Consider the following 22,074-nt stretch of genomic DNA (forward strand, 5'->3'; position numbering starts at 1 on the left):
CTAGCAAATATACATCATAGGGTCAGCAGTTCAGTGAAAGTAGGCATGCGGATTCCTAATAGTGCTCAGTCAATAAAGGGAAGCATGCATAAGCTGAAAATGTTAGCAAGAGCCGTTTCTAAGCAGAACAGAAGGATTAAGGCAAAGCTGGCAATGCAGGAAGCATGGTTCCGTTCCAGTGCACGAGGTAAATGTGTTTCACAAAAGCCAGCTGACAGAATTTGGTTGTCTATAGGGAAATGCAGCTCATGACACAACTCCGCCTAGAAATAAGCACTGTAGCAGTCTTCAGTTAAATACCAAGTAAGTCTGAAGTAATAAAGCAATGCGGGGTCAAACATGCAGACACTCAGGTAATTGCCGAAAATGAGGAAGCAGGTTAAGTTAGCAGAGCACAGTTCCTTCTATCAGCAAGCCTCCTGTAGTTTGTGCGCTGTACTGTAGTGGATCTCTATGCCGAGTGTCTCTATCTCTATAGTTAGGATCTTGTCTGAGGAAAGGCAAGTCCCTCTTTAACTGAGGGTTTCTTTAGTGTGCCTAACTCACTCTCATGAGGTAACTTGCAGTTAACTTGGGTTTAGACTGCGACTTTTACTGGCTGAAGCACTCAGAAGTCTTACGGCACTACAGGGATCAACCCAATCTTTCTCTCCCTCCTCTAAATCCTGCTCAGTGTTGTATAATGTCACTTGTTGGAGGGTGCTGGCTGGGGTAAATACCTGGCAGTGGTGGCAGTGCTCGGTGGGTCCCCAGCTCTTTACCAGTGGGACTGTCCCTGGTGCTGGTCTCCCCTTGCTGCAGCACAGCTTCTGTGGTTTTGGCTTATCCGACGGCTCTCCTCAGCAGCGGGTCCGCTCTCCACAGCATGTCTTCTCAGCATCACCTCAGCGCAGCATCACTCTCCGCGTTGTTACCTCAGAGCACCACTCCTCACAGCGTCTCTCTCCCTGTCACCTCAGGAGACTCCTCAGCAATCACTTCAGGAGGTAACCCCGCCTCCTACACTTCCCGCACTGCACCACCCAATCAGCAGCTTTGATTCCTCCTGCTCTGCAGGTTCTGCACCTGGGTCCTAGTGCTCCACATGTTGCTGGCGTTGCCTAGCAACCTAGGCAAGGGGAAGCTGTTAACCCCTTTTAGCTGCACTGTGCTGGCTAGTGAGAAGTGAGAGTTCCTTTTAGGGAAAATGTAGGTGTCTCACCCAGGTTGTCTCCAGTATATGGGTGATGGTACCTACAGTACATAGCCACATACAGATGGGTCCACATTTATCTTGACCTTTAATAGGATTAACTGAGACTGGCCAGTCGGTCCCCTGCTATATTGTTCTCTGTATTGTATTGCAGCTGAGAACAATAGGTGAAGGGTTTATGCTAATAAGTAATGTTGTGACTAGGCGCAGAAAACTAGTCAAGATAACGGTGGACCCATCTGTATATCTCCATAAATCCAAGTTAATAGGATATCCATCTCAGAGTGTCTCATATATGTGTATATATATATATATATATATGTGTGTGTGTGTGTGTGTGTGTGTGTGTGTGTGTGTGTGTGTATGTGTACAAAAGTATTTGGCCACACCTGTTAATTATTGAATTCAGGTGTTTCAATCAGAACCATTGCTACAGGTGTATAAAATCAAGTACCTAGCCATGCAGTCTCTAGTTGCAAACATTTGTGATACAAAATGGCTTGTTCTGAAGAGCTCAGTGACTTCATTGTGGTACTGTGAAAGCATGCCACCTTTGCAATAAGACGGTTCCATTAGATTTTATGTATTTATAACCTACTGGTGCCCCCTCCCCAGTACTTCTGTTTCCAGTGGCAACGTTAATATTTCATTGTATGTGTAACACGCTGCTGTTGTCCGTCTTACCGCCACAGCGCTATTCAAATCACAGAACATCACTGGTAAACTAAGAATTTAACGTACACGTTACACTGGCTGTGAGCCACATAGCACTGTTTGAGTCTATGACAGATCCATGGTGATATGGCCAACTATAGCTGAACTAGACAAAAGCTGCAGTGCAGATGTGTTTCAGGCAGTGTTACTGTACTACGCCCACCCTCCCTACCTCCCAAAGACCTGGAGCACTAAGATGCAGCCTTATAAGACTAATTTCCATCCTTCCTCCAGGTTTATATAATTCTTTACACATCCCCTGTAATGCAGCACCCATCTATTGGCACAGATCCCCTTCATGATGCTACACAGAAGCCCTGTAACTTAGCTTTCATCTCCAATAAATCATCATACCTCCTTATGCACAAATCACCTGCAATTAATTCATCAGCCATCATCTGGCACACTGCCACTCATGCAGCCATCTCTGTGCTGCAGAACAGTAGCCATGTTCTTGTACACACAACCTCCTTATTCTTCTCCTCATGGTGGGCGGAGAGTGATGAGATCATCATTGTGTTGTGCTCACCTGACGCAGCATCAGGGGGATTGCTGGACTGTCTGGGGACTCAGGACTCGGGGATATCACCACTGTTTCAGCAGGTCTCCTCACCATTCAGGGAGAGTCGGCAAGTATGTTACAGAATGCTGCTGGTCCCCTGTCTTTATCTGCAGTGGCCTTATGGTAGCTTGTAAATCACAATGACTGTTCCATTCATGAATATTCAGAATGGAAATCTCTGTAGTTATGTCACAGATTGGACAACATTCATTTATTTTTTTGCATGCACCCAATTTAGCCTCATCCTAGAGAAAAAATGCAGATCTCCACCAGTATTTAGAGTTGGCCACATGGGGACTGTCACGTCTCCACTATCTGTCATCACTGTCAGCTTTCATTAGTGCCACCCTCTTCTTGGTGCAAGAGATCCATCTAAAATCAGCCATATCTGTGTGGTCACCCTTACATAGCCCAAAAAGCTGGCAGTACGCCCATGGCACACTTATCCTATGTGTGATTGCAGAATCCCGACATGTGGTGAAATACCAGCGACACAGGCTATTCTCCCTCTGTGGGTGTTCACGGCCTGCAGCCCGCAATATGGCGTGTACAGTGAAGCCCGCAAGGTGCTTTCAAGCGCTCGCCCCGCTGCCGGCATTCTGGCAGACAGGATCCCGCTGTCGGGATCATGACAGCCAGCTTCCTGTCCACCAGTAAATCGTACATATCCCTTTATACCCTCTCAGTCCCTCCTGTACTTGATTGTGTTTCACTTTACACTCCTTCAGATTACGGTTACTTATTAGAGTGTTTTTGGCTATACAGTATATAATACTTACCGATATCTTATGTGTTTCTTTCTTGTTCTATTCTGCTAACTTTCGTTTTTTAATGTTCTGAAAATCCAAATAAAGCAAAATGATTATTAACAAGAGAGAAATGGAAATGCGTCGCTGCGCTATATTCCAACAGCAGATTGTAGTTAACTTTGTTCAAGACCAGTGTGTATAGAACAACCAAATAATAAATAACTTTCACATAGGATATGAAAACAACTAGCGGGAGAAGGAAATGTAAATAATAAAGTTTTTAAAAATGTAACATAGTAGATAATATATGAATCAACTGTCCCCAACAAGTGCTGGAAGCTTTGAATACTGTATTTGGGGACATTTGCTTCATATATTATCTGCTGTGTTACATTTTTAATGACTTATTTACATTTTCCACTCACAGTAGTAAATATTATATCTTATGTGGAAGTTATTACATTTGGGGTTTTTTTTTTTATAAAACTCACACTGGTCTTGAGTTAAACAGTGTCATATTTAAGGTAAGCTAAAATGAAGGTTTTGGTGGAAAAAAAGCTAAAAAGAATTAAGCTGTGTGTTTAGTGAAAGTTATACAAGGGCATGTCCCAGACCGTTCACTAAAGGTGACCGAAGGTGAACTCATTTAATGGTACAGCATCTTATTTATAGGCAAATGCTGATCACAGGGAAGTCCAGATGGGTCCACGGTTATCTTGGCTAGTTTGCTGCGCCTAGGGACAACATGGTTTATTAACATAAACCCTTCATCTATTGTTCTCAGCTGCAATACAATACAGAGAACAACTGCCCATTCTCAGTTAATCCTATTAAAGGTCAAGATAAACATGGACCCATCTGTAGCAATGGTGGTGCAACCGCTGCAGGTGATCAGGGTGCAAGGCCTAGGGGGCATCATGTCCGTTGTGGCAGTGGGGCGCAGGATGCACCTGCCAATGTATTGAAGTGCCCTCGTAAAGGAACTTACTGATCACTCTAGCTAGAGTTTTATACTGGTTCTAATGCCGGGTAAAGACTAAGTGATCGCTTCTGCATTTCAATAAACGCTCCGATCCGATAGAGCGATTATCGTATCGGTGTGCACCCTGACCAGTTTCTAGCTCAGCGTGTACTTTCTTCAGATCTTCTTACAGTATAGGCTCAGGAGTTCGGGAACTAGATAGCTTGTGCAGAACATCAGATCCTGACCTCTCAATCTGACCGTTGTAGGAGCGATTGAAACCATTTATTGGCTAACACTCCTGCATACACACTGTCCAGTTATCGGGCCAGTCAGCCAATTAGGGTAAGGGATAGTGTAGCTCTGGCCATGACGCCTTCATTTTATGTTCACATTAAACAATCTACAGTAGGACTGTGTTGTTGGATCCCCCACAACATAGGATGTGCGTACATTTAATTTAATGCTCTGTATCTGTAAATATATTACAAGATGTGTTCTCTGAACTCTGCAAGAACAAGCACAGTCGTTGTCTGTATTAATCAAATATTTGATCATGGTTTTCTCTTGTGTTTTCCCTAGCATGGTGTTTAGCAGAGAGGCAGTGAGAAAATTTCTAGGTAATAAGTGTCGCTGTTACAGCAATGATGCCCCTGATGATATGGTGCTTGGAATGTGTGCCAGTGGCATGGGCATATCTGTCACTCACAGCCCTCTTTTCCACCAGGTAAGATCATTTACATTTATAGTTTTCACATGGTGAAATTACAACTCATAGGTGTATGATTGCTTTTTGATGTTTAGAAAACATCTGGTTTTACCACCTGTATTAACTTCCAACCTAGCCTACTCTGCATTGGGCCCAGTCCTCTATGGGGAAGAGGCTGCTGCTGTCGCTGCTAAGTGGCACAAGCCTCCCTGCACCACCACAGCCCAGCCAGCACACAGCAGTGTGTGCTGGGTGGAGAAGAAGCTGCTGCTGAAAGGTAAGGCAGGCCCTCTACCCCCTCTTCTGGTCGGTAGTGAGTGATAGTATTCACTGGTGCTCATGTGCTTGCTGGCTGGGGTTACCACCAATCTGGGATTCCTCTGGACAGTCTGGAAACAGCAAGATCTTTTCGGAGTCTGGACAGTCCTGGATGGGCAGTGTTCGGATACCACAACACCCTCTGCAGCTCCACCTCCGTCCACCCCTCAGCCCACCCCTTATTCTTCCGGGGGGAGTCTACAGCCGATAGGATAGTTCATAACTTAGCAGGTCAAGCTGCACTGCAGACACCGTCCGGATCCTGCTGCCGCAGCATAGTGCCTCTTCTAGTCGGCTGTGGCAATGGGAGGGAGACTATAAATTAATAAGTTGCTGCATACAAGGGAGAGGCTGGGGACAGCGGAGAAACTATGAGGTATGAGGGAGAAGCTGGGGGTATTTGGGGCACGCAGGTGGTCATGTGCAAAATAACCTGCTTTTGAGTGGACATGTCAGGGGTTGATTGGGTGGGGGGGGGCAGACAACCCAACCCACAGATGCTCATATTGGCAGTCTCCAGGAATTTTCTTGCCGGGAACAGTTACTTCCAGGTGACCCCTATCAATTATGATTGCTGGGGATTGGACTGTACAGATTGCTATTATTTATTACCAGTAATACCCCTTTCACACCGCAGCTTTAACCCGGTAAATTGCCGATTTTTAAGACTTCCAAAACGGTTCTAGCTGCGGTGTGAAAGGGCCACCTTGAATTTACCGTTTTCAAAATACCGGTATTTTGAAGCGGTTAAAAAGCAGGGTCCTACACAGTTCAGACCCGTTTCATTGTGCAGTGTGAAAGGCTCAGAAACAGTATTTCCAAGCCACAGAAGGTGATAGGCTGTCTCCATGTGTGATGTCACCAGGCAGAAGCAGGAAATAAACTGGAGGAAACACATGAGAGTGAAGGAGCGTTTTATTATACAGAATACAGATTAAAATGGCATATTGGAGTGATGAGGAGGTTAGGGAGCTGCTTAGGATCAGAAGGGATGAAGAAATATGTAGACAAATCACTGGGACAGTGAAGGATGCAGTAATCTACAAAAACATGGTAAAGATGCTTGAAGCTGCTGGCTTCCATCGTACGACTAGCCAAATTATTAATAATTAATTAATAATTATTAATAATGTGTGGGCCAAAAAAGTCCATTTATAATGACAACCACTGTTTTCTATTGGTGAAACGGGTTCAGTGTGAAAGGTACCAAAACGGTAATGAAATGGTAATATACTGGTTACAACATGCGATGTGAAGGAGGTTTAACCGCTCAGACCCGTTTTAAGAACCGTTTCAAAAGCAGGGTTTGCGATGTGAAAGCAGCATAATTTATATAGCGCACACATATTCCGCAGCACTTTATAGAGAATATTTGGCCATTCACATCAGTCCCTGCGCCAGTCAAGCTTACAATCTAAATTCCCTACCACATGTGTACACACACACTCATTCCAGCCAATTAACCTACAGGTGCCTGTATATTTTTGGGTTGTGGGAGGAAACCGGAGTACCCGGGTGAAACCCACGCAAGCACGGGGAGAATATACAAACTCCACACAGTTAGGGCCATGGTGGGAATCGAACCCATGACCTCAGTGCTGTGAGGCAGTAATGCTAACTATTACACCGTCCGTAGTGCTGTGATTAGTAATGTACTTGGACATTGTTCACTGCTGAGTATTATAAAGTACTTGAGATGTGTATTATATTGATTAAAGACTGAGGCATAACTTGAGGAGGCTCTGAGCTGGCACTAGGGCACATGATAAAGGGGGCTTTTAAATGGGCATAGCACGAGGGAGCTCTGGTGTGTGTGTGAAAATGTCTGACTTGTGACATTGAAACGTTGATGAGATAAACAAAAAAGCCTCTGTCTGTTTCTTTAAACCTTGAGTGCTGCCGAGTGTGATACTATATATATTCGGTTCAAATGAGGACCTTTTTCAAAGTGCGGCAACGTAGTCATAGGTAAACATACAAGCAGTAGTCAACAGTAGGGAACTGGAACTGAGGTCTGTGCCTCCCAGGCCTCTGCTACATACCATAACTAATTTGTAAAAACTGTGCCAATCCCACCCAGATTGCACAGCTGATGCGTTCCACTGCCTGGAACGCATACGTCACTTCCGGCGAGACTGGAAGTCCGCGGCCGCTGGGCCCTTACCCCAGATGTGAAACTTGACCCTGTTCAGGTTATGCGCTCTAAACCTGGGTGTTTCTCTTGCGGTAACTGTACAACTTGCAGGTCCTTATGTGTTGGACAGTCGTTTGATCACCCACACTCTGGGAAGAAGATCATGATTAAGTACCACCTGCATTGTAAACTTGATTATGTAATTTATCTATTAACTTGCCCCTGTGGGCTATACTGTGTAGGTCTGACATCCAGGTGTTTTAGAGACCGTATGGCAAACCATAGAGCCACAATACGGGCGGCCATTCAAACAGGTTCTTCGGATAAACCTGTAGCACGACATTATTTAGAGAACGGTCATCAGGTGGCAAATCTTAAATGTATGCTCATTGATTGGGTACCCCCCCACCCCCTATTGAATGGGGGTGATCGATCACTGGCCCTGAAGAAACGCAAAAGTTTCCGGATTTCCACCTTGGACACAGTGTCCCCTAAGGGGCTCAATGAATACAACACCATGACAATCTTCCTCTAATTATTATGAATAAATATTTATTGTATCTGTCAGCATTATGGGTAAACACGATGAGAATGACTTGTGTTGTTACGTTCGGTATGTTTGGATTGCATATCATTTACAGTTCATTTGTCTTGAACTATTGTATCTGAAATATGTATTATTGTGGATTGTTATTTTATGCATTATGTATTTATGTGACATTCGGTGTTTGTGTTATTCTGTCTAAATCTTCTGGGCCCGGCATGATACATTACATTACGCTTTGATACACACTGGGGTATACCTTACAGTATGGCGTCTCATGTTGTAGGTTGAAGTGATCTGATATATAACATACTACAGAACTTATTTGGTGCATGCTATTGGACATTGATGTGTGAGTTGGACTAGTGATAACTGTGCTTTGTTGACATCTGATTTGTGCACCCTGCCCTTTATTTAGCATAACAGGCTTTAGTATGTAATTCTGCTGGCTTAGTTTGTTCACTTATTGAAGAGCTGGGTCCACTGCGCATGTGTCATCTGCGTTCCACGAGCGGGGCATGTGGCACGCAGACCAAGTGTGTGCTTCTTGAGTCCCCGTCACCACTGGTTTCCAGGTGGTGGAACGCAAACCACCTCTGGGATTCGGTGTGTGGAACGCATGCCACTTCCGCCCGTGGCGGTAAGCAGCTTCCACCGTTTTTATGTTGCCGTTTTGATATATGTGGGCGCTTTTGTATATGATGGGAACTAAGTGTGCCCGAACGGCATGAGGTTACACTTTACATTATCTTGTAATAACATATAGTTCGGCTAGGCGAATGTGTTGGACAGGTAGGTCTGTTTTGTTGGTTGCACTACATACTTCCTGTTCCTCCCCTTTATATAGCTGGGGTTGTTTGGTCAGTTATGCATGACTCCTGCAGGGTTAACATGGTGGCACTTCCATATTTGTGAGTACTTTATGAACTATTACCTAGAATCTAGTTTTTTTGGTACATAAGATGGTTAGTAGTGGCATCTTTTTATGCTATTTGTTTCAGGATGATCTAATGATGCTGTTTTGGATCGGAAGACTTAACCAGTCTGTATGTTATTACTTAGTAAGTATTTTAATTTTGGCTAGGTCGATCCAGTTGCCTCTGGGCCTCTGTGTATTTATTTCTATCGTCTTATCTATACCTTTAGTGGGATATATTGAAGCATGCTGTTATGGCTTTGAATGTTTGCCCCATGCTGTTTGGAGCCGTTGACACTGTACTAGTGAGTATCTATTAGCTATTGGGCATTTGGTGTTGGTTGGTGTTTTAACGTATGTGGTGCTGGCGGGACTGGATATTATACACATTTAGATCGTAGTATGCTACTCATCACACTTTGGTGCCTAAACTTGTGAGTACCTGTCTTTATATACTATGTTTATGGTGTGGATTGTGACTTATTTAGTGATATTGTTTTATGCACGGGCCCGGGAGATTGATTCTGTGTTTTTTGCTTTTATTCCTTGTAGTTCTTTTTCTGCTGTAGCCTGGATGTAGTATAGTTGAATATGATTGAGGCTTGTCTTGAAAGATTAATTTCCATGAATCGAAACGTCGACCAAATTAAGCCACAAAGTGTTAACTCAATAAAACCACAAAATATTTAAGAATCATATTTTTCTTTGGACTATTGTTTGAGGAGAGTGCCCCTCCAGAAGACTGGAATCATATATATATATATATATATATATATATATATATATATATATATATATATATAAAAAAAATTAGAACGAACGGTGCAGCACTCCAATGATTACAATACCAGATTAATCGTAAAGTGCAACGTTTCAATGCCCTCTTTAATACAGCATTTTCGTCAGGATATACAAATACATATCAAACAACATACCTTAAATAGGGAACATCACCATGTGAGATGCCAAACGCCGTGGCGGGACCGCTCACCCGTCCGACGCACAGCAGAAGTGACGTCATGACGCACTAAGAGAAAGCGTCAGACAGTGAATCTTGACAGACCCATCACCATAGCAACTAAAATAAACAGTGGACGTAAAGCATATAAGCACAGATACATGAATGACTTTCATATATATATAAACAATAAGTATTAATGAGCAACACAAAAACTAATAAAGCATCACAGACCATATATCAGTAACGGACTGTAAAGATGTGCATAACCTTAATAGGCATATAGAGACATAATCTAAAAAGACAACCTAGTACAGAATGCAACATTAAGGATAAATATAAGCAACTTAAGAATTATTGGCCAGAGTAGCAATACCGGACTGTACATTGAGGCCCCTAGGTACTAGGGTACCCAAACGAAAGATCCAGCGCTCCTCACATTGGAGCAATTTAAGGCCACGGTTGCCACCCCGTAAAGAATGCGGCACATGGTCAATCATCCTATACTTGAGAGTGGTCAAATTGTGTGCTGCTGATGCGAAATGTCTCGCAACAGGTTGGTCACTGTTACCAGAGATCAACGCAGCCTTAGTTGCTGACCGATGGGCAGCCATACGCTCCTTAAAGGGGCGTTCAGTTTTGCCTATATAAGACAAGCTACAAGGGCAGATGATTTGGTAAACTGTAAATTTAGAGTTACATGTGAGTCTATGTCTAATATGTAAAACTTTACCGGTATGTGGGTGATGAAAAGTATCGCCAGGGATTAGGAATTTACACGTGACGCAAGTGCAACGTATGCATCCCAATTTTCCCCTATAGATACTAGGAGTAGGTTCTGAAATATCCGCTTTGACTAAAATGTCACGGATATTGCGTCCGCGTTTGGTATTAGACAGATTACAATCCGGATCTGATGTAATAATCGGCCAAAGGTTTTTAGAGATTTTATTAATAGGGCCACTAGCTGTAGTAAATTGTGTTACCCAGGGAAGAACCTTTTTATTGTCACGAGATTTAGGCTTCAATAATGACGATCTATCCATACTCAAAACCTTGGATTTAGTATGTAGTAATTGATCACAGTCGTATCCTCGTTCTAAAAAAAATTTCAACAAGATATCAATTTGATATTCCGCTTGTTTACTATCTGAGGTAATACGTCTAGCACGGATAAATTGAGAGTAAGGCAGCCCTGCAATTAAAGGTCTAGGATGACAACTACTAGGAACAAGTAGGTTGTTACGGTCCGTAGGTTTGGAATAGAGGTTAGTTGAAATACAGCCCTCATGTAAACATATGGCGACATCTAAATAATGAATTTCTGTAGAACTAGAAGAGAAGGTGAACTTTACTGGGCTAGGGCCTAAATTATGTCGATTAATATGATTGATTAGATCATTACTATCACCCTTCCAAAAGATCAACAGATCATCAATATAGCGGCAAAAAAAGATGATCCTATTTGCAATCAGTTCCTCAGAGAAGAATACAGATTTTTCAACATCAAACATAAAAATGTTGGCATATGAGGGGGCCACCGCCGCCCCCATAGCACAACCAATCAGCTGTAAGTAAAATAAACCATTATAGAGAAAATAATTCCTTGTCAAGATAAATTTAAGCAAATTGATTACAAATGTAACATCAGGACCACTATATGATGTCTGACTATTCAAAAACCGCCCCACAGCAGCCAAGCCTAGGTCATGAGGTATGACAGTATATAAATTCGTAACATCAATAGTGAACATTGTCACATCAGAGTCTAATTTAGGAAGAGCCAGGAGCTTAACAAGCAATGATGTAGTGTCAAGTAGATATCTCGGATGTTCCCTAATATAGGGTTGTAGTATACTGTCAATATAAACAGAGGCAGGCTGTGACAGGCTACCCCGGGCAGCAATAATAGGTCTACCTGGGGGGTCAGTAATAGATTTATATATATACCTATATATATAGATAGGTATGCATCGATCCCATCACACACACAGATCCAGCTACACTCGTATCCTCCATCGAGGTATGTATGCATAATGCGACACATGAGCTGATAGTGGCGAGGGCTACCCCCAGGCAGAGATGCATCTCTCAAGATCCACTTCTTCACCAAACCCAGCCAACTCTCCTCATAACCCTCTTGTCTACACTCAGGGGCTGATGTATTAAGCCTGGAGAAGTAATAAAGCAGTGATAACTGCAAGGTGATAACGCACCAACCAATCAGCTCCCATATGTAAATTAACATTTAGGAGCTGATTGGCTGGTACGTTATCACCTTGCAGTTATCACTGCTTTATCACTTCTCCAGGCTTAATGTCTACCCCATCTGTGTCACCCCTTCACCTTTTAGATTGTAAGCTGGCAGGAGCAGAGCGTCCTCCCCTCATGTGCCTTTCCTTCTCTTACACTATCTTATACTCCATACTCCCTTTGATGACACCTAACCCCTGTTTTTTTCGTACTTGTCCAATATATTGTCTTGAACTGTAATTGCTTTTTCTTATTTTGCTCATGTGTTTATGTACTCTGTAAAGGGCGCTGCGGATCCTTTGTGGTGCCATATAAATAAATTATAATAATAATAATCTGAGTCAGGTCCCCAGTTGCACTTTGTTTGCTGCAGACAGTGGTGTCTTAAATTAATGTTGCAAGAAATTATATAAGCATGTAAATCTACACTAATATTTGTGTGAGAAACTGTATTCTGCATCTAATAAAAAAAGTTAGTTTCTCTGACGTCCTAGTGGATGCTGGGAACTCCGTAAGGACCATGGGGAATAGCGGCTCCGCAGGAGACTGGGCACAACTAAAAGAAAGCTTTTAGACTACCTGGTGTGCACTGGCTCCTCCCACTATGACCCTCCTCCAAGCCTCAGTTAGATTTCTGTGCCCGGCCGAGCTGGATGCACACTAGGGGCTCTCCTGAGCTCCTAGAAAGAAAGTTAATTTTAGGTTTTTTATTTTACAGTGATACCTGCTGGCAACAGGCTCACTGCATCGAGGGACTAAGGGGAGAAGAAGCGAACCTACCTGCTTGCAGCTAGCTTGGGCTTCTTAGACTACTGGACACCATTAGCTCCAGAGGGATCGACCGCATGGAACTGGCCTTGGTGTTCGTTCCCGGAGCCGCGCCGCCGTCCCCCTTACAGAGCCAGAAGCAAGAAGAGGTCCGGAAAATCGGCGGCAGAAGACATCAGTCTTCACCAAGGTAGCGCACAGCACTGCAGCTGTGCGCCATTGCTCCTCATACACACTTCACACTCCGGTCACTGAGGATGCAGGGCGCTGGGGGGGGGGGGGGGGGGCGCGCCCTGAGCAGCAATAAAAACACCTTGGCTGGCAAATATATCACAATATATAGCCCCAGAGGCTATATATGTGATAAATACCCCTGCCAGAATCCATAAAAAAGCGGGAGAAAAGTCTGCGTAAAAGGGGCGGAGCTATCTCCCTCAGCACACTGGCGCCATTTTCTCTTCACAGTGCAGCTGGAAGACAGCTCCCCAGGCTCTCCCTTGTAGTTTGCAGGCTCAAAGGGTTAAAAAGAGAGGGGGGGGGGCACTAAATTTAGGCGCAATATTGTATATACAAGCAGCTATTGGGAAAAATTCACTCAATATAGTGTTAATCCCTAAATTATATGGCGCTCTGGTGTGTGCTGGCATACTCTCTCTCTGTCTCCCCAAAGGGCTGTGTGGGGTCCTGTCCTCAGTCAGAGCATTCCCTGTGTGTGCGGTGTGTCGGTACGGCTGTGTCGACACGTTTGATGAGGAGGCTTATGTGGTGGCAGAGCAGATGCCGATAAATGTGATGTCGCCCCCTGTGGGGCCGACACCAGAGTGGATGGATAGGTGGAAGGTATAAACCGACAGTGTCAACTCCTTACATAAAAGGCTGGATGACGTAACAGTTGTGGGACAGCCGGCTTCTCAGCCGCGCCTGCCCAGGCGTCTCAAAGGCCATCAGGGGCTCAAAAACGCCCGCTCCCTCAGATGGCAGACACAGATGTCGACACGGAGTCTGACTCCAGTGTCGACGAGGTTGAGACATATACACAATCCACTAGGAACATCCGTTACATGATCCCAGCAATAAAAAATGTGTTACACATTTCTGACATTAACCCAAGTACCACTAAAAAAGGGTTTTATGTGTGGGGAGAAAAAGCAGGCAGTGTTTTGTTCCCCCATCAAATGAGTGAATGAAGTGTGAAAAAGCGTGGGTTCCCCCGATAAAAAAACTGGTAATTTCTAAAAAGTTACTGATGGCGTACCCTTTCCCGCCAGAGGATAAGTTACACTGGGAGATATCCTCTAGGGTGGATAAGGCGCTCACACGTTTGTCAAAAAAGGTGGCACTGCCGTCTTAGGATACGGCCACTTTGAAGGTACCTGCTGATAAAAAGCAGGAGGCTATCCTGAAGTCTGTATTTACACACTCAGGTACTAGACTGAGACCTGCAGATAGTGCTGCTGCAGCGTGGTCTGTGACCCTGTCAAACAGGGATACTATTTTGCGAACATAAGAGCATATTAAAGACGTCGTCTTATATATGAGGGATGCACAGAGGGATATTTTGCCGGCTGGCATCCAGAATTAATGCAATGTCCATTCTGTCAGGAGAGTATTAGAGACCCGACACTGGACAGGTGATGCTGACTTTAAAAGGCACATAGAGCCTTATAAGGGTGAGGAATTGTTTGGGGATGGTCTCTGGGACCTCGTATCCACAGCAACAGCTGGGAAGAAAATATTTTACCTCAGGTTTCCTCACAGCCTAAGAAAGCACTGTATTATCAAGTACGGTCCTTTCGGCTTCAGAAAAGCAAGCGGGTCAAAGGCGCTTCCTTTCTGCACAGAGACGAGGGAAGAGGGAAAAAGCTGCACCAGTCAGCCAGTTCCCAGAATCAAAATTCTTCCCCCGCTTCCTCTGAGTCCACCGCATGACGCCGGGGCTCCACAGGCGTAGCCAGTTACGGTGGGGGGCCGCCTCAAAAATTTCAGCGATCAGTGGGCTCGCTCACAGGTGGATCCCTGGATCCTTCAAGTAGTATCTCAGGGGTACAAGCTGGAATTCGAGGCGTCTCCCCCCCGCCGTTTCCTCAAATCTGCCTTGCCGACAACTCCCTCAGGCAAGGAGGCTGTGCTAGAGGCAATTCACAAGCTGTATTCCCAGCAGGTGATAGTCAAGGTGCCCCTACTTCAACAAGGACGGGGTTACTATTCCACACTGTTTGTGGTACCGAAACCGGACGGTTCGGTGAGACCCATGTTAAATTTGAAAACCTTGAACACATACATAAAAAAATTCAAGTTCAAGATGGAATCGCTCAGGGCGGTTATTGCAAGCCTGGAGGAGGGGGATTACATGGTATCCCTGGACATCAAGGATGCTTACCTACATGTCCCCATTTACCATCCTCGCCAGGAGTACCTCAGATTTGTGGTACAGGATTGCCGTTACCAATTCCAAACACTGCCGTTTGGACTGTCCACGGCACCGAGGGTCTTTACCAAGGTAATGGCAGAAATGATGATACTCCTTCGAAAAAAGGGAGTTTTAATTATCCCGTACTTGGACGATCTCCTTATAAAGGCGAGGTCCAAGGAGCAGTTGTTGGTCGGAGTAGCACTATCTCGGGAAGTGCTACAACAGCACGGATGGATTCTATATATTCCAAAGTCACAGCTGGTTCCTACCACACGCCTACTGTTCCTGGGGATGGTTCTGGACACAGAACAGAAAAAAGTATTTCTCCCGCAGGAGAAAGCCAAGGAGCTGTCATCTCTAGTCAGAGACCTCCTGAAACCAAAATAGGTATCGGTGCATCACTGCACACGAGTCCTGGGAAAAATGAGAGCTTCTTACGAAGCAGAATTCCATTCGGCAGGTTCCATGCAAGAACCTTTCAGTGGGACCTCTTGGAAAAGTGGTCGGGATTGCATCTTCAGATGCATCGGCTGATAACTTTGTCTCCAAGGACCAGGGTATCTCTACTGTGGTGGCTGCAGAGTGCTTATCTTCAAGAGGGCCGCAGATTCGGCATACAGGACTGGGTCCTGGTAACCACGGATGCCAGCCTTCGAGGCTGGGGGGCAGTCACACAGGGAAGAAATTTCCAAGGACTTTGGTCAAGTCAGGAGTCGTCCCTACACATAAATATTCTGGAACTAAGGGCCATTTACAATGCCCTAAGTCTGGCAAGGCCTCTGCTTCAAAACCAGCCGGTACTGATCCAATCAGACAACATCACGGCAGTCGCCCATGTAAACCGACAGGGCGGCACACAAGCAGGATGGCGATGGCAGAAGCCACAAGGATTCTCCGATGGGCGGAAAATCACGTCTTAGCACTGTCAGCAGTGTTCATTCCGGGAGTGGTCAACTGGGAAGCAGACTTCCTCAGCAGACACGACATACACCCGGGAGAGTGGGGACTTCATCCAGAAGTCTTCCAACTGTTGGTAAACTGTTGGGAAAGACCACAGGTGGACATGATGGCGTCCCGCCTAAACAAAAAACTAGATATTGCGCCAGGTCAAGGGACCCTCAGGCGATAGCTGTGGACGCTCTAGTGACACCGGGGGTGTACCATTCGGTTTATGTATTCCCTCCTCTGCCTCTCATACCAAAGGTACTGAGAATAATAAGAAGACGAGGAGTAAGAACGATACTCGTGGTTCCGGATGGGCCAAGAAGAGCTTGGTACCCAGAACTTCAAGAAATGATATCAGAGGACCCATGGCCTCTGCCGCTCAGACAGGATCTGCTACAGCAGGGGCCCTGTCTGTTCCAAGACTTACCGCGGCTGCGTTTGACGGCATGGCGGTTGAATTCCGGATCCTAAAGGAAAAGGGCATTCCGGAGGAAGTCATTCCTACGCTGATAAAAGCCAGGAAAGAAGTAACCGCAAACCATTATCACCGTATTTGGCGAAAATATGTTGCGTGGTGTGAGGCCAGGAAGGCCCCAACAGAGGAATTTCAGCTGGGTCGTTTTCAGCACTTCCTACAGTCAGGAGTGACTATGGGCCTAAACTTGGGTTCCATTAAGGTCCAGATTTCGGCTCTGTCGATTTTCTTCCAGAAAGAACTGGCTTCACTGCCTGGAGTTCAGACATTTGTAAAGGGAGTGCTACATATTCAGCCCCCTTTTGTGCCTCCTGTGGCACCTTGGGATCTCAACGTGGTGTTGAGTTTCCTAAAATCACATTGGTTTGAGCCACTTAAAACTGTGGATTTGAAATATCTCACTTGGAAAGTGGTCATGTTATTGGCCTTGGCTTCGGCCAGGCGTGTGTCAGAATTGGCGGCTTTGTCATGTAAAAGCCCTTATCTGATTTTCCATATGGATAGGGCAGAATTGAGGACTCGTCCCCAGTTTCTCCCTAAGGTGGTATCAGCTTTTCACTTGAACCAACCTATTGTAGTGCCTGCGGCTACTAGGGACTTGGAAGATTCCAAGTTACTGGACGTAGTCAGGACCTTAAAAAATTATATTTCCAGGACGGCTGGAGTCAGGAAAATTGACTCGCTTTTTATCCTGTAGGCACCCAACAAAATAGGTGCTCCTGCTTCTAAGCAGACTATTGCTCGCTGAAATTGTAGCACAATTCAGCTGGAGCATTCTGCGGCTGGATTGCCGCATCCTAAATCAGTAAAAGCCCATTCCACGAGGAAAGTGGGCTCATCTTGGGCGGCTGCCCGAGGGGTCTCGGCTTTACAACTTTGCCGAGCTGCAACTTGGTCAGGGGCAAACACGTTTGCAAAATTCTACAAATTTGATACCCTGGCTGAGGAGGACCTTGAGTTCTCTCATTCGGTGCTGCAGAGTCATCCGCACTCTCCCGCCCGTTTGGGAGCTTTGGTATAATCCCCATGGTCCTTACGGAGTTCCCAGCATCCACTAGGACGTCAGAGAAAATAAGATTTTACTCACCGGTAAATCTATTTCTCGTAGTCCGTAGTGGATGCTGGGCGCCCATCCCAAGTGCGGATTGTCTGCAATACTTGTATGTAGTTATTGCCTAACTAAGGGTTATTGTTGAGCCATCTGTTGAGAGGCTCAGTTATATTTCATACTGTTAACTGGGTATAGTATCACAAGTTATACGGCATGATTGGTGTGGCTGGTATGAGTCTTACCCGGGATTCAAAATCCTTCCTTATTGTGTCAGCTCTTCCGGGCACAGTATCCTAACTGAGGCTTGGAGGAGGGTCATAGTGGGAGGAGCCAGTGCACACCAGGTAGTCTAAAAGCTTTCTTTTAGTTGTGCCCAGTCTCCTGCAGAGCCGCTATTCCCCATGGTCCTTACGGAGTTCCCAGCATCCACTACGGACTACGAGAAATAGATTTACCGGTGAGTAAAATCTTATTTTTTATTTATTAGCAGTTTCTTATATAGCGCAGCATATTCCGTTGCACTTTACAATGAGTACATTGCAAGTGCCAGACAATACCATTACCATCATATATACATAACAGCTGGGGGCGCCAGCTGCATTATGTGTATATGACCTATATTTATTAACTGGCGTTCTCATCATTTGTTACCCATCACCATGTGTTTTGCCCAAATATACTTTACTGCAGTTTAAGCCACTCGGAACATAGTGTACTGGCTTTAGTAAGCATTTTAATCGTTCCATTATTGAATCCAATTATCGCCGCCATTGCGAACCAGTGGATCAGCTAAAAACTAGAGATGAGCGGATTCGGTTTTACTCGGTTTTACTCGGTTCTCAAAACCGAATCTTATTGGCTCACGGATGTCACGTGTTTTGGATAGCCAATAAGATTCGGTTTTTAGAACCGAGTAAAACCGAGTAAAACCGAATCCGCTCATCTCTACTAAAAACACAGTGTTCATTCAACCTTCATTAGTACGGTCATGTTGCAGAGTATTTTAGGTGACTTTGTCTCCAAAACTGTTAATGAATTATGCACAGCTAAAGAAGATGGTGTTTTAATTCAAGGGCAGCTAAGATGACATCTTCTTTTGGAACAGAGAACTACGCTGCTTTTTTTTCTACTGCTTTCACTGCAAATTACTACTGATGTGTCTTTGTACACATGTGCTCGGTAGACTGGCTCACCTCCCCCACCATAAGCAGTCATTCAGCATTACACATGTTTCCCTGGGTGAATTCCACTAAAAGTCAGCCAGGACCTTGTATACACTCAGCGATATGTACACACAGTAACTGTAACACTAACTGTTTATGTTTTTAGGCACGGCCTGTTGACTATTCCAAAGATTACCTTTCTCACCAAGTCCCAGTATCGTTTCACAAGCACTGGAACATCGACCCGGTAAAAGTGTATTATACCTGGCTGGCACAAGATAAGAAAGAAAACCTGCAAGACAAAAGCTATTTGAAAGAAGAGTTGTGAGAGTCCTGACTGGAGACTCTGCAGAAAATATATTCACCTGAGTTGTGTTTGTAATAATAAGAGCTTAAAGTGTCATCCATTTTATTGGTTGTATTAGTATTCATGAGAAGGATACCTGTCGGGTCACTAGTGACATCACTTTGTGCCTCAGGGTTGTCACGATTTCCTAATGAGTTGAATACTGGTTCATTACAAAAAAAATGGCTGCCTCCCAATCATGCACACTAGCAGTGTTCAGAGGTTGCAAAAATTCCCCATGAACGTTAATAGAAATAGTTACATGGTGCGTACATGTACCCACAATTGGAAAAACCTGTTTGGTGAGGGGGGGATGGGGGACAAAAACATTTTTTTCAGCCACAAATTTTCTAATAGGGACATACTGAACCCTATACAGCACAGCAATGTATTTTTTTATTTATGGAAGGATATTTGCATTAATTTCTAGTAATAATTTGAAACGTTAAAAAAAAAAAATGTTTTTATAACAAAGCTTTTGTAAAATGTATTTTTCTTTTGTTTGTGTTCTGTTTTAAACCTCAAGCGTTTTAGTGTCTGAAGGGGGTACTGTACTTGCCTACTTTTGTGACCTTCCATCCGGGGAGATCACAAAGAGGAGGTGAAAGTGACAAGTGTAGAGGGCATGGTGACATAGTTCATGTAAGCATTATGGCTCTGGCACTATTTGCAGTGATAGTTGGGTATGATGATCAAGGCATTGTCCTGCCAACTTCATTAGGGAATTGTGCAAGTTCTGGAAACTGCCTTTCTGGAAGTCTGGGAGAGTAATCCCGTTTTATGGGGGGGTCGAAGCTAGTCTTATTTTAGAAGCACTGTATCCATGTTTTTATAATCTTAAATTTTCTGTTGCTTCAGACATTTATATTTTACCACCTCCTGTCACTATAAGGTCAGAGGGCATTTCTATACTAACACCCTTTGTTGCTATTGAGTCTGAGGTAATTATTTTTTCCACCTTGTGTCATGACCCAGTCTGGAGTAATTTATATTATACCTCCTTATGTCACTATACAGTCTCAAGTAATTTATATCCTACCACCTTCTTTCCCTATAGAATCTGAGGTCATTTATATCCTACCACCTTCTGTCACTATACAGTCTGGGTCATATATATCCTACCACCTTCTGTCACTGTACAGTCTGGGGTCACATATATCCTACTGCCTTCTGTCACTATACAGTCTGAGGTCATATATATCCTACCACCTTTTGCAACATAAATATCAGGGGCCGAATGTATTGGCCTGTGGGATGGCCAGAGCTCCGAGACTCCGGCCGAACTCGTACATTTTTTAAAAGCAGCAAACGTTTACAAGGCAAAACCAACTAGGTTTTGCCTTGTAAACGTGCTGCTTTAAAAAAACTTACGAGTTCGGCCGGAGTATCTAAGCTCTGGCCATCTCGCAGGCCATTACATCCAGCCCGTGATGTTTAATTTCTTGCAGTGAGCAAAATTTGCAGCCATATAAAATTAAGCATTTCTGATATTTGTACCTAAATGCATTTGGAGATGCAAACCAATGTACCTCTCTTAGCGATGTGCTTCTAGTAGGCGTGTCTTTGTGCATCCCAATGGACAGGTGAACATTTACAGATTGATGATGACGGCCACATCTCTTACCCAAGAAATATATACTACAGTAGATATAGAGATGCAAGCAGCCGAAAATACAGCCATAGAAAGGTAAACGTGTAGTTGCATTTTTTTGCACGTATACAAAGGTCACCATTTTACGTTTAACTCTTAATCAGGCCCATTGTGTGAAATAAAATCCTGGAACCAAAGATAGAGCAAAATTTTAGATACAGTTTTGTAAGACACACATTTAGCATATTTTTAAATATATTAAAGTTTACGCAGTCAATTAAATGCCTATTTTTCCAAATTTTTAAATTAAGTACAAAATGGGCCAACAAATGACACCATTTTTAAACGTGCAAATCCATGTCATTTGTTTTTTTAAGTTAATGCAGTAATATACAGTTGATTTTGTTACGTGAGATGGGGAGGGGGGGGTGCTTCTGTGTGCTTTGATTCTTTTGACCTGTACATTTTCATAAATAACATTTGAAACCATTGTAACGGTGTTACTTTAATTTTTTTATTTTATTTTTTGTCGCAATATACACACAAAGCTAAATCAGACTATGAAATGAACTGCAGGAGAGCAATATTTGGTTCATAACAATACACGCTTACTACATAGACAGCACTCAGGGATGATAGCGGATAGGTAATATCCAGCTGATCGGTCTTTATTTTTCTTGCTGTACCAAACTCAATCCGTTTATACATGTCACATTTATCGCTGTGATTGCTGTAAAACCACTATTCCATGCCTCATAAATAAGTTACAACTTATTGAGATCTCGTACAGTTTTCTTTCCACCCCAAGACAGAGTGCCTTATGCAGTAGGCACATCTACTGCTATACAGTGTTCACTGTGTCTGTTATGTTTTGTGTTTCTTGTTGTTAATACATGTTCTGTGTTAAAGTATTTGCAAAATATGTAATTGTAACAATAAAGATTTCCTAAAACAGTCAAAAAAAGTCTGTATTTTTCATAGCCAATAAGCACCACAATAAACAATAATATACTCTAGATAGTTGAATCCATTAGGACAGCCCGGTACAGTATATTGTATTTTTGTTATGCTTGTACATAAAGCACAAGTTGTTCCATTAAGAAAGAACATAATGCAGCTCTAGTGAGTTCCCGTGTAATCATAATGATTGTGAAATTTGAATTGTACTTACATTTGCTGGCTGCTAGCATGCTGTAGTTATCTGTTAGCAGCTGCTTTGGCCATGGCTCCCAAATCTAATGGGCGAAAGGAGAACAATTTTCTCTTACGTCCTAGAGGATGCTGGGGACTCCGTAAGGACCATGGGGTATAG

The 22,074-nt window shown here is 43.9% G+C and overlaps 1 protein-coding gene across 2 annotated transcripts in view; it reads left to right on the plus strand.

Annotated features, from left to right (window-relative positions):
- Positions 1-21,726, plus strand: part of B3GLCT (beta 3-glucosyltransferase) — a 1,170,551-nt gene extending 1,148,825 nt beyond the window's left edge. For both annotated transcript variants that reach the window (XM_063951761.1, XM_063951762.1), the window contains 2 exons: positions 4,761-4,905; positions 18,992-21,726. In XM_063951761.1, the coding sequence (XP_063807831.1) occupies positions 4,761-4,905; positions 18,992-19,153 (307 nt within the window). In that variant the 3' untranslated portion in view covers positions 19,154-21,726. The remainder of the gene's footprint in view (positions 1-4,760; positions 4,906-18,991) is intronic.
- Positions 21,727-22,074: the final 348 nt, after the last annotated feature.

Source organism: Pseudophryne corroboree, chromosome 2 (assembly GCF_028390025.1).
Source record: "Pseudophryne corroboree isolate aPseCor3 chromosome 2, aPseCor3.hap2, whole genome shotgun sequence".
Classification (NCBI taxonomy): Eukaryota; Metazoa; Chordata; class Amphibia; order Anura; family Myobatrachidae; genus Pseudophryne; species Pseudophryne corroboree.